The sequence below is a fragment of the Tachyglossus aculeatus genome, unplaced genomic scaffold, assembly GCF_015852505.1.
Source record: "Tachyglossus aculeatus isolate mTacAcu1 unplaced genomic scaffold, mTacAcu1.pri scaffold_101_arrow_ctg1, whole genome shotgun sequence".
Classification (NCBI taxonomy): Eukaryota; Metazoa; Chordata; class Mammalia; order Monotremata; family Tachyglossidae; genus Tachyglossus; species Tachyglossus aculeatus.
This window is the reverse complement of record NW_024044842.1, coordinates 487501-501177: the sequence shown is the minus strand read 5'-3', so window position 1 is coordinate 501177 and position 13677 is coordinate 487501. Positions and strand designations below refer to the sequence as shown.

General features: G+C 54.0%; 1 protein-coding gene across 1 annotated transcript in view; it reads left to right on the top strand.

The window, feature by feature from the left end:
- COL11A2 (collagen type XI alpha 2 chain) overlaps positions 1-13677 on the top strand; it is a gene marked incomplete at its 5' end in the record, with an annotated part of 220222 nt that overhangs the window by 189277 nt on the left and 17268 nt on the right. Inside the window, 5 exon segments of the mRNA XM_038742186.1 lie at positions 1939-1992; positions 4009-4062; positions 5797-5904; positions 8019-8072; positions 13093-13146. Of these exon segments, the coding sequence (XP_038598114.1) occupies positions 1939-1992; positions 4009-4062; positions 5797-5904; positions 8019-8072; positions 13093-13146 (324 nt within the window).

Sequence of the window (13677 nt, the reverse complement as noted above, 5' to 3'; positions counted from 1 at the left end):
TACAGGCTATTACTAGTAGTAGGAATGATAATAATGGCATTAGTAATAACAGGGGACTTCATTCATACAGTCGTATTTATTGAGCACTTCCTGTGTGCAAAGCACTGTACTAAGCGCTTGGGAAGTTCAAGTCGGCAACATCTAGAGACGGTCCCGACCCGACAACGGGCTCAGAGGCTATTACTAGTAGTAGTAAAAATAATAATAAGGGCGTTAGTGATAACAGGGGACTTCATTCATTCATTCAATCGTATTTACTGAGTGCTTCCTGTGTGCAGAGCACTGTACTAAGCGCTTGGGAAGTTCAAGTCGGCAACATCTAGAGATGGTCCCTACCCGACAACAGGCTCACGGGCTATTATTAGTAGTAGGAATGATAATAATGGCGTTAGTAATAACAGGGGACTTCATTCATTCATTCAATCGTATTCATTCATTCATTCATTCAATTGTATTTATTGAGCGCTTCCTGTGTGCAGAGCACTATACTAAGCGCTTGGGAAGTTCAAGTCGGCAACATCTAGAGACGGTCCCGACCCGACAACGGGCTCACAGGCTATTACTAGTAGTAGTAATGGCATTAGTAATAACAGGGGACTTCATCATCATCATCATCATCAATCGTATTTATTGAGCGCTTACTGTGTGCAGAGCACTGTACTAAGCGCTTGGGAAGTACAAATTGGCAACATATAGAGACAGTCCCTACCCAACAGTGGGCTCACAGTCTAAAAGGGGTCATTCATTCAATCGTATTTATTGAGCGCTAGTAGTAATACTAATAATGGCATTATTAGTAATAACAGGGGACTTCATTCATTCATTCAATGGTATTTATTGAGCGCTAGTAGTAAATACTAATAATGGCATTATTAGTAATAACGGGGGACTTCATTCATTCATTCAATAGTATTTATTGAGCGCTAGTAGTAATTACTAATAATGGCATTAGTAGTAATAACGGGACTTCATTCATTCATTCATTCAATGGTATTTATTGAGCGCTAGTAGTAATTACGAATAATGGCATTATTAGTAATAACAGGGGACTTCATTCATTCATTCATTCAATGGTATTTATTGAGCACTAGTAGTAATTACTAATAATGGCATTATTAGTAATAACAGGAGACTTCAGTCATTCATTCATTCAATGGTATGTATTGAGCGCTAGTAGTAATTACTAATAATGGCATTAGTAGTAATAACGGGGGACTTCATTCATTCATTCAATGGTATTTATTGAGCGCTAGTAGTAATTACTAATAATGGCAGTATTAGTAATAACAAGGGACTTCATTCATTCATTCAATGGCATTTATTGAGCGCTAGTAGTAATACTAATAATGGCATTAGTAGTAATAACAGGGGACTTCATTCATTCATTCATTCAATGGTATGTATTGAGCACTAGTAGTAATTACTAATAATGGCATTAGTAGTAATAACAGGGGACTTCAGTCATTCATTCATTCAATGGTATGTATTGAGCGCTAGTAGTACTACTAATAATGGCATTAGTAGTAATAACAGGGGACTTCAGTCATTCATTCATTCAGTGGTATGTATTGAGCGCTAGTAGTAATTACTAATAATGGCATTAGTAGTAATAACAGGGGACTTCATTCATTCATTCAATGGTATTTATTGAGCGCTGGTAGTAATTACTAATAATGGCATTAGTAGTAATAACATAACAGGGGACTTCATTCATTCATTCATTCAATGGTATTTATTGAGCGCTAGTAGTAATTACGAATAATGGCATTATTAGTAATAACAGGGGACTTCATTCATTCATTCAATGGTATTTATTGAGCGCTAGTAGTAATACTAATAATGGCATTAGTAGTAATAACAGGGGACTTCAGTCATTCATTCATTCAATGGTATTTATTGAGCGCTAGTAATAATACTAATAACGGCATCAATCCGTAGGGCTCCCCCGGACCCACCGGAGAGAACGGTCCCCCCGGACCCCCCGGGAAGAGGGTGAGTAGGGGGCCGCGCCCCGGGCCCGGTCCTGGGTGCGAGGCTGAGCGGGTACCGGACGTCGGGGGGCGGCGGGTGGAGTGGTCGGTTGGCCTCCTGCGGACGTTCGCCCAGCCCTGACACCCCCTCTCCGCGTACACGTCCGTCCGTCCGTCCATTCAGTCGTATTTATTGAGCGCTTACTGTGGGCAGAGAGCACTGTACTAAGCGCTTGGGAGAGGACAGATCCATCCATCCATCCATCTGTCCATCCTTACATCCATCTATTCATTCATTCATCCATCCATTCAATCGTATTTATTGAGCGCTTACTGTGGGCAGAGAGCACTGTACTAAGCGCTTGGGAGAGGACAGATCCATCCATCCATCCATATGTCCATCCTTACATCCGTCTATTCATTCATTCATCCGTCCATTCAGTCGTATTTATTGAGCGCTTACTGTGGGCAGAGAGCACTGGACTAAGCGCTTGGGAGAGGACGGATCCATCCATCCATCCATCCGTCCATCCATCCATTCATTCAGTCGTATTTATTGAGCGCTTACTGTGGGCAGAGAGCACTGTACTAAGCGCTTGGGAGAGGACAGATCCATCCATCCATTCATTCAGTCGTATTTATTGAGCGCTTACTGTGGGCAGAGAGCACTGTACTAAGCGCTTGGGAGAGGACGGATCCATCCATCCATTCATTCATTCAGTCGTATTTATTGAGCGCTTACTGTGGGCAGAGAGCACTGTACTAAGCGCTTGGGAGAGGACAGATCCATCCATCCATCCATTCATTCAGTCGTATTTATTGAGCGCTTACTGTGGGCAGAGAGCACTGTACTAAGCGCTTGGGAGAGGACGGATCCATCCATCCATTCATTCATTCAGTCGTATTTATTGAGCACTTACTGTGGGCAGAGAGCACTGTACTAAGCGCTTGGGAGAGGACGGATCCATCCATCCATTCATTCATTGTCGTATTTATTGAGCACTTACTGTGGGCAGAGAGCACTGTACTAAGCGCTTGGGAGAGGACGGATCCATCCATCCATCCATTCATTCATTCATTCAATCATATTTATTGAGCGCTTACTGTGGGCAGAGCACTGGACTAAGCGCTCGGGAGAGGACAGATCCATCCATCCGTCCATCCTTACATCCATCTATTCATTCATTCATCCATCCATTCAGTTGTATTTATTGAGCGCTTACTGTGGGCAGAGAGCACTGTACTAAGCGCTTGGGGGAGGACAGATCCATCCATCCATTCATTCAGTCAGTCATATTTATTGAGCGCTTACTGTGGGCAGAGAGCACTGTACTAAGCGCTTGGGAGAGGACGGATCCATCCATCCATCCATCCATCCATCCATCCATCCATTCATTCAATCGTATTTACTGAGCGCTTACTGTGGGCAGAGAGCACTGTACTAAGCGCTTGGGAGAGGACAGATCCATCCGTCCATCTGTCCATCCATCCGTCCATCCATCCATCCATCCTTCCGTCCATCCATTCATTCAATCATATTTATTGAGCGCTTACTGTGGGCAGAAAGCACTGTACTAAGCGCTTGGGAGAGGACGGATCCATCCATCCATCCATCCATCCATCCATTCAATCATATTTATTGAGCGCTTACTGTGGGCAGAGAGCACTGTACTAAGCGCTCGGGAGAGGACAGATCCACCCATCCATCCATCCATCCATTCATTCAATCATTTATTGAGCGCTTACTGTGGGCAGAGAGCACTGTACTAAGCGCTTGGGAGAGGACGGATCCATCCATCCATCCATTCATTCATTCAATCGTATTTACTGAGCGCTTACTGTGGGCAGAGAGCACTGTACTAAGCGCTTGGGAGAGGACGGATCCATCCATCCGTCCGTCCATCCATCCATTCATTCATTCAATCGTATTTATTGAGCACTCCATCATCCCCACCATCCTCCGCCACCTTCCCCGCGCCCCCTCCCTGACCCCTGACCCCTGACCCCTGACCTTTAACCTTCCGCCCTCTCGTCCCAGGGCCCAGCGGGCACAACAGGCCCCGAAGGACGGCAAGGAGAGAAGGGGGCAAAGGTGAGACTCCCGTGACCCCTCTGTGACCCCTCTGTGACCCCTATTTGACCCCTCCGTGACCCTCCGTGACCCCTGGAGTCAGGCCCTCCCAGTCGCCCCCTCCCCCCTACGAGTTTTGGACCCTTCACGCATTCATTCATTCAGTCGTATGTATTGAGCGCTCACCCCCAACCCTCCGTGACCCCTCCGTGACCCCTGTTTGACCCCTCCGTGACCCCTCCGTGACCCCTCCGTGACCCCTGGAGTCAGGCCCTCCCCGGCGCCCCCTCCCCCCTACGAGTCTTGGACCATTCGCGCATTCATTCATTCAGTCCTATGTATTGAGCGCTCACCCCAACCCTCCGTGACCCCTCCGTGACCCCTATTTGACCTCTCCGTGACCCCTCCGTGACCCCTGGAGTCAGGCCCTCCCCGGCGCCCCCTCCCCCCTACGAGTTTTGGACCATTCACGCATTCATGCATTCATTCATTCAGTCCTATGTATTGAGCGCTCACCCCCAACCCTCCGTGACCCCTCCGTGACCCCTATGTGACCCATATTTCACCCCTCCGTGACCCCTGGAGTCAGGCCCTCCCGGTCGCCCCCTCCCCCCTACGAGTTTTTGACCATTCACGCATTCATTCATTCAGTCCTGTGTATTGAGCGCTCACCCCCAACCCTCCGTGACCTCTCCGTGACCCCTCCGTGACCCCTCCTTGACCCCTCCGTGACCCCTGGAGTCAGGCCCTCCCGTTCGCCCCCTCCCCCCTTTGAGTTTTGGACCATTCACACATTCATTCATTCAGTCCTGTGTATTGAACGCTCACCCCCACCCCTCCGTGACCCCAATGTGACCCCTATTTGACCGCTCCGTGACCCCTCCGTGACCCCTGGAGTCAGGCCCTCCCGGTCGCCCCCTCCCCCCTACGAGTTTTGGACCATTCACGCATTCATTCATTCAGTCATATGTATTGAGCGCTCACCCCAACCCTCCGTGACCCCCCGTGACCCCTCTGTGACCCCTCCGTGACCCCTCCGTGACCCCTCCGTGACCCCTCCGTGACCCCTGGAGTCAGGCCCTCCCGGTCGCCCCCTCCCCCCTACGAGTTGTGGACCATTCATGCATTCATTCATTCATCCAGTCGTATGTATTGAGCACCCAACCCTCCGTGACCCCTCCGTGACCCCTATTTGACCCCTCCGTGACCCCTCCGTGACCCCTGGCGTCAGGCCCCCCCCCCCCCCCGGTCGCCCCCTCCCCCCCTCCCGAGTTTTGGACCATTTATGCATTCATTCATTCATTCAATCCTATTTATTGAGCGCTCACCGCGTGCAGAGCACTGTACTAAGCGCTTGAGCGCTGTTCCATTCATTTAAGCGGGTTTATTGAGCACTCACCGTGTAATTGTTAGAATTTAACGGTCATGATATTGTTTTACTGTTATTGTTATTATTATTATTATTATTATTATTATTATTACTATTATTATTATTACTATTATTATTATTACTATTATTATTATTATTATTATTATTATTATTATTATTACTGAGGGCTTGACCACTGAACCCCCGCCACCGTCCGCTTGCCCTTGGGCTGCGGCCCAGGGCGGCCCCCTTTTCCCCGTGACCTTTGACCCCCCCCAACTTTGACCCCCTCCATCCATCGACACGTGTGTGCGTGCGTGTGTGTGCGTGTGCGTGTGTGCATGCGTGTGCGTTTGTGTGTCCGTCCGTGTCTGTGTTTTTTCCAGGGGGAGGCCGGGCCCGTGGGGGCCCCGGGCAAGACGGGCCCAGTGGGCCCCGCCGGGAATCTGGGAAAACCGGGCCCCGACGGGCTCCGGGGGCTCCCGGGATCCGTGGTGAGTGTCGTAGCCGCCCCCGGAGGGGTTTGATCGATCGGTCGATCGATCGATCGATCGATCGTATTTATTGAGCGCTTCCTGTGTGCAGAGCACTGGGCTAAGCGCTCGGGAAGGACAAGTGGAAGTACTTGGGAAGTACAAGCTGGAGATGGGCTGAGCGCCCCCCGACCCCTCTGAACCCCCCATTTCCTCCCCCCAGAAGGGATCACTTCCGGTTTTTTTGGGGGGGGATGGGCTGAGCGCCCCCCAACCCCTCTGAGCCCCCATTTCGTCCCCCCAGAAAAGACCACTTCCGGTTTTTGAGGGGGGGATAGGCTGAGCGCCCCCCAACCCCTCTGAACCCCCCATTTCCTCCCCCCCAGAAGAGACCACTTCCGGATTTTGAGGTGGGGGGGATGGGCTGAGCGCCCCCCAACCCCTCTAAGCCCCCCATTTCCTCCCCCCAGAAGGGCCCACTTCCGGTTTTTGAGTGGGGGGTGATGGGCTGAGCGCCCCCAACCCCTCTGAACGCCCCATTTCCTCCCCCCAGAAGGGCCCACTTCCGGTTTTTGAGTGGGGGGTGATGGGCTGAGCGCCCCCAACCCCTCTGAACGCCCCATTTCCTCCCCCCAGAAGGGCCCACTTCCGGATTTTGAGGGGGGGGATGGGCTGAGCGCCCCCCCAACCCCCCTGACCCCCCATTTCCTCCCCCCCAGAAGGGACCACTTCCGGATTTTGAGGGGGGGATGGGCTGAGCGCCCCCCGACCCCTCTGAACCCCCCATTTCCTCCCCCCAAGAAAGGACCACTTCCGGATTTTGAGGGGGGCGGGGATGGGCTGAGCGCCCCCCAACCCCTCTGAACCCCCCATTTCCTCCCCCCAGAAAAGGCCACTTCCGGTTTTTGAGGTGGGGATGGGCTGAGCGCCCCCCAACCCCTCTGAACCCCCCATTTCCTCCCCCAGAAGGGATCACTTCCAGAAGTGGGGTGTGGGGGATGGACTGAGCGCCCCCCAACCCCCCTGACCCCCCATTTTGTCCCCCTAGAAGGGCCCACTTCCGGTTTTTGAGGGGGGGGATGGGCTGAGCGCCCCCCAACCCCTCTGAACCCCCCATTTCCTCCCCCCCAGAAGGGCCCACTTCCGGATTTTGAGGGGGGCGGGGATGGACTGAGCGCCCCCCAACCCCTCCGAACCCCCCATTTCCTCCCCAGAAGGGCCCACTTCCGGAAGTGGGGGGGGGAGAGATGGGCTGAGCGCCCCCCATTCCCTCTGACCCCCCCATTTTGTCCCCCCCAGAAGGGCCCACTTCCGGATTTTGAGGGGGGCGAGGATGGGCTGAGCACCCCCCAACCCCTCCGAACCCCCCATTTCCTCCCCCAGAGGGGCCCACTTCCGGAAGTGGGGTGGGGTGGATGGGCTGAGCACCCCCCACCCCAACCCCTCTGAACCCCCCCATATCCTCCCCCCAGAAGGGATCACTTCCGGTTTTGGGGAGGGATGGGCTGAGCGCCCCCCAACCCCTCTGAACCCCCCATTTCCTCCCCCCCAGAAGGGCCCACTTCCAGTTTTTTTTGGGGGGGGGTGGGCTGAGCGCCCCCCCAACCCCTCTGAACCCCCCATTTCCTCCCCCAGAAGGGACCACTTCCGGTTTGGGGGGATGGGCTGAGCGCCCCCCAACCCCTCTGAACCCCCCAGTTCCTCCCCAGAAGGGACCACTTCCGGTTTGGGGGGATGGGCTGAGCGCCCCCCAACCCCTCTGAACCCCCCAGTTCCTCCCCCCAGAAGGGACCACTTCCGGTTTTTGAGGGGGGATGGGCTGAGCGCCCCCCAACCCCTCTGAACCCCCCATTTCCTCCCCCCCAGAAGGGACCACTTCCGGTTTTTGAGGGGGGGATGGGCTGAGCGCCCCCCAACCCCTCTGAACCCCCCATTTCCTCCCCCCAGAAGGGATCACTTCCGGATTTTGAGGGGGGCAGGGATGGGCTGAGCGCCCCCCAACCCCCTCTGAACCCCCCATTTCCTCCCCCAGAAGGGCCCACTTCCGGAAGTGGGGGGGGGGGGGATGGGCTGAGCGCCCCCCAACCCCTCTGACCCCCCCATTTTGTCCCCCTGTCCCCACCTTGGGCGAGCAGGGCCAGCAGGGAAGACCCGGAGCGCCAGGCCAAGCGGGCCCCCCGGGGCCCCAGGTGAGTCGGGGGGCTTGGAGGGAGGGGGAGGGGGCATCCTGGGCGTCTCTTTCAGAGCCCGGGCTTGGGTTCCAATCCCGCCTTGTCCGCTGGGTGACCCTGGACCGGTCACTTCCCTTCTCTGGGCCTCAGTGACCTCATTCATTCATTCATTCAGTCGTATCTATGGAGCACTTCCTGTGTGCAGAGCGCTGTACTAAGCGCTTGGGAAGGTCAAAACAGTCCCCTCTCAGAGCCCGGTCTTGGGTTCCAATCCCGCCGTGTCCGCTGGGTGACCTTGGACCGGTCACTTCCCTTCTCTGGGCCTCAGTGACCTCATTCATTCATTCAGCCGTATCTATTGAGCGCTTCCTGTGTGCAGAGCGCTGTACTAAGCGCTTGGGAAGGTCAAAACAGTCCCCTTTCAGAGCCCGGGCTTGGGTTCCAATCCCGCCGTGTCCGCTGGGTGACCTTGGACCAGTCACTTCCCTTCTCTGGGCCTCAGTCACCTCATTCATTCATTCAGCCAGTCAGTCGTATCTATTGAGCGCTTCCTGTGTGCAGAGCGCTGTACTAAGCGCTTGGGAAGGGCAAGACGGTCCCCTCTCAGAGCCCGGGCTTGGGTTCCAATCCCACCGTGTCCGCTGGGTGACCTTGGACCAGTCACTTCCCTTCTCTGGGCCTCAGTCACCTCATTCATTCATTCAATTGCATCTGTGGAGCACTTCCGGTGTGCAGAGCGCTGTACTAAGCGCTTGGGAAGGTCAAAACAGCCCCCTTTTAGAGCCCGGGCTTGGGTTCCAATCCCGCCGTGTCCGCTGGGTGACCTTGGACCAGTCACTTCCCTTCTCTGGGCCTCAGTCACCTCATTCATTCATTCAATTGCATCTGTGGAGCACTTCCTGTGTGCAGAGCGCTGTACTAAGCGCTTGGGAAGGTCAAAACAGCCCCCTTTTAGAGCCCGGGCTTGGGTTCCAATCCCGCCGTGTCCGCTGGGTGACCTTGGACCAGTCACTTCCCTTCTCTGGGCCTCAGTCACCTCATTCATTCATTCAGTCAGTCAGTCGTATCTATTGAGCGCTTCCTGTGTGCAGAGCGCTGTACTAAGCGCTTGGGAAGGGCAAGACGGTCCCCTGTCAGAGCCCGGGCTTGGGTTCCAATCCCGCCGTGTCCGCTGGGTGACCTTGGACCAGTCACTTCCCTTCTCTGGGCCTCAGTCACCTCATTCATTCATTCAATTGCATCTGTGGAGCACTTCCGGTGTGCAGAGCGCTGTACTAAGCGCTTGGGAAGGTCAAAACAGCCCCCTTTTAGAGCCCGGGCTTGGGTTCCAATCCCGCCGTGTCCGCTGGGTGACCTTGGACCAGTCACTTCCCTTCTCTGGGCCTCAGTGACCTCATTCATTCATTCAGTCGTATCTGTTGAGCACTTCCGGTGTGCAGAGCACTGTACTAAGCGCCTGGGAAGGTCAAAACAGCCCCCTTTTAGAGCCCGGGCTTGGGTTCCAATCCCGCCGTGTCCGCTGGGTGACCTTGGACCAGTCACTTCCCTTCTCTGGGCCTCAGTGACCTCATTCATTCATTCATTCAGTCAGTCGTATCTATTGAGCGCTTCCTGTGTGCAGAGCGCTGTACTAAGCGCTTGGGAAGGTCAAAACGGTCCCCTCTCAGAGCCCGGGCTTGGGTTCCAATCCCGCCGTGTCTGCTGGGTGACCTTGGACCGGTCACTTCCCTTCTCTGGGCCTCAGTGACCTCATTCATTCATTCAGTCGTATCTGTTGAGCACTTCCGGTGTGCAGAGCACTGTACTAAGCGCCTGGGAAGGTCAAAACAGCCCCCTTTTAGAGCCCGGGCTTGGGTTCCAATCCCGCCGTGTCCGCTGGGTGACCTTGGACCAGTCACTTCCCTTCTCTGGGCCTCAGTGACCTCATTCATTCATTCATTCAGTCAGTCGTATCTATTGAGCGCTTCCTGTGTGCAGAGCGCTGTACTAAGCGCTTGGGAAGGTCAAAACGGTCCCCTCTCAGAGCCCGGGCTTGGGTTCCAATCCCGCCGTGTCCGCTGGGTGACCTTGGACCGGTCACTTCCCTTCTCTGGGCCTCAGTGACCTCATTCATTCATTCAGCCGTATCTATTGAGCGCTTCCTGTGTGCAGAGTGCTGTACTAAGCGCTTGGGAAGGTCAAAACGGTCCCCTTTCAGAGCCCGGGCTTGGGTTCCAATTCAGCCGTGTCCGCTGGGTGACCTTGGACCAGTCACTTCCCTTCTCTGGGCCTCAGTGACCTCATTCATTCATTCAGTCGTATCTGTTGAGCACTTCCGGTGTGCAGAGCACTGTACTAAGCGCCTGGGAAGGTCAAAACAGCCCCCTTTTAGAGCCCGGGCTTGGGTTCCAATCCCGCCGTGTCCGCTGGGTGACCTTGGACCAGTCACTTCCCTTCTCTGGGCCTCAGTGACCTCATTCATTCATTCATTCAGTCAGTCGTATCTATTGAGCGCTTCCTGTGTGCAGAGCGCTGTACTAAGCGCTTGGGAAGGTCAAAACGGTCCCCTCTCAGAGCCCGGGCTTGGGTTCCAATCCCGCCGTGTCTGCTGGGTGACCTTGGACCGGTCACTTCCCTTCTCTGGGCCTCAGTGACCTCATTCATTCATTCAGCCGTATCTATTGAGCGCTTCCTGTGTGCAGAGTGCTGTACTAAGCGCTTGGGAAGGTCAAAACGGTCCCCTTTCAGAGCCCGGGCTTGGGTTCCAATTCAGCCGTGTCCGCTGGGTGACCTTGGACCGGTCACTTCCCTTCTCTGGGCCTCAGTGACCTCATTCATTCATTCAATCGTATCTGTTGAGCACTTCCGGTGTGCAGAGCACTGTACTAAGCGCCTGGGAAGGTCAAAACAGCCCCCTTTTAGAGCCCGGGCTTGGGTTCCAATCCCGCCGTGTCCGCTGGGTGACCTTGGACCAGTCACTTCCCTTCTCTGGGCCTCAGTGACCTCATTCATTCATTCATTCAGTCAGTCGTATCTATTGAGCGCTTCCTGTGTGCAGAGCGCTGTACTAAGCGCTTGGGAAGGTCAAGACTGTCCCCTCTCAGAGCCCGGGCTTGGGTTCCAATCCCGCCGTGTCCGCTGGGTGACCTTGGACCAGTCACTTCCCTTCTCTGGGCCTCAGTCACCTCATTCATTCATTCAGTCGTATCTGTGGAGCACTTCCTGTGTGAAGAGCGCTGTACTAAGCGCTTGGGAAGGTCAAAACAGTCCCCTTTCGGAGCCCGGGCTTGGGTTCCAATTCAGCCGTGTCCGCTGGGTGACCTTGGACCAGTCACTTCCCTTCTCTGGGCCTCAGTCACCTCATTCATTCATTCAATTGCATCTGTGGAGTACTTCCTGTGTGCAGAGCGCTGTACTAAGCGCTTGGGAAGGTCAAGACGGTCCCCTCTCAGGGCCCGGGCTTGGGTTCCAATCCCGCCTGTCCGCTGGGTGACCTTGGACCGGTCACTTCCCTTCTCTGGGCCTCAGTCACCTCATTCATTCATTCAATCGTATCTGTTGAGCACTTCCTGTGTGCAGAGCACTATACTAAGCGCTTGGAAAGGACAAGACGCTCCCCTCTCAGAGCCCGGGCTTGGGTTCGAATCCCGCCTTGTCCGCTGGGTGACCTTGGACCGGTCACTTCCCTTCTCTGGGCCTCAGTGACCTCATTCATTCATTCAGCCGTATCTATTGAGCGCTTCCTGTGTGCAGAGCGCTGTACTAAGCGCTTGGGAAGGTCAAAACAGTCCCCTCTCAGAGCCCGGGCTTGGGTTCCAATCCCGCCTTGTCCGCTGGGTGACCTTGGACCGGTCACTTCCCTTCTCTGGGCCTCAGTGACCTCATTCATTCATTCATTCAGTCAGTCGTATCTATTGAGCGCTTCCTGTGTGCAGAGCGCTGTACTAAGCGCTCGGGAAGGGCAAGACGGTCCCCTCTCAGAGCCCGGGCTTGGGTTCCAATCCCGCCTTGTCCGCTGGGGTGACCTTGGACCAGTCACTTCCCTTCTCTGGGCCTCAGTGACCTCATTCATTCATTCAGTCGTATCTATGGAGCGCTTCCGGTGTGCAGAGCGCTGTAGTAAGCGCTTGGGAAGGTCAAAACAGTCCCCTCTCAGAGCCCGGTCTTGGGTTCCAATCCCGCCTTGTCCGCTGGGTGACCTTGGACCGGTCACTTCCCTTCTCTGGGCCTCAATGACCTCATTCATTCATTCAGATGTATCTATTGAGCGCTTCCTGTGTGCAGAGCGCTGTACTAAGCGCTTGGGAAGGACAAGTTGGCAACGTAGACGGTCCCTACCCAACAACGGAACTTCATCTCTCAAATAGGAGGGATGAAGACTGTGAGCCTCACCTAATAATAATAATAATAATAATAATAATAATGGCATTTATTAAGCGCTTACTATGTGCAAAGTGAGCGCTTATCAGATACCATTGTGAGGATGAGGATTATGATTCCGACCAGCGCTTAGAACAGCGCTGGGCACATAGTGAGCGCTTAATAATAATAATAATAATAATAATAATAAAATAATAATGGCATTGTGACGACGATGATTATGATTCTGACCAGCGCTTAGAACAGTGCTGGGCACATAATGAGCGCTTAATGATAATAATAATGATAATGATGATGGCATTTATTAGGCGCTTACTATGTGCAAAGTGAGCGCTTATCAGATACCTTTGTGACGATGATGATCATGATTCTGACCAGCGCTTAGAACAGTGCTGGGCACATAGTGAGCACTTAATAATAATAATAATGGCATTTATTAAGCGCTTACTATGTGCAAAGTGAGCGCTTATCAGGTACCATTGTGAGGATGAGGATTATGATTCCGACCAACGCTTAGAACAGCGCTGGGCACATAGTGAGCGCTTAATAATAATAATAATAATAATGCCCTGCACCCAGTAAGCGCTCAATAGATACGACTGAATGAATTATTATTATTATTAATAATAATAATAATAATAATATTATCCTCCCCCCCCGCCCTCCCATGTCCCTCCAGGGCCCCCCAGGACTTCCGGGCCTCAGAGGAGACTCTGGTGCCAAAGGAGAGAAGGTAAGATTTGGGGGGGCCGGGGGCTGGGGGGGGCGGGGGGGGCCCCCAGCATTTCCCGTTTCCTCATCTCCCCTGCCTCAGTTGGTCTCCCCTCCTTCCCTCCCCCCGTCTCTCCTCTCATCTCCCCTGCCTCAGTTGGTCTCCCCGTCCTTCTCTGCCCCCTCCCCCGTCTCCCCTCCTTCCCTCCCACTGTCTCTCTTCATCTCCCCTGCCTCAGTTGGTCTCCCCGTCCTTCTCTCCCCCTTCCCTCCCACTGTCTCTCCTCCCATCTCCCCTGCCTCAGTTGGTCTCCCCATCCTTCTCTCCCCCGTCTCCCCTCCTTCCCACCCACTGTCTCTCCTCTTATCTCCCCTCATCTCCCCTGCCTCAGTTGGCCTCCCCGTCCTTCTCCCCCTCCTTCCCTCCCACTGTCTCTCCTCATCTCCCCTGCCTCAGTTGGTCTCCCCGTCCTTCTCTCCCCGCTCCCCGTCTCCCTTCCCTCCCACTGCCTCTCTTTGTTTCCCCTGCCTCAGTTGGCCTCCCCATCCTTCT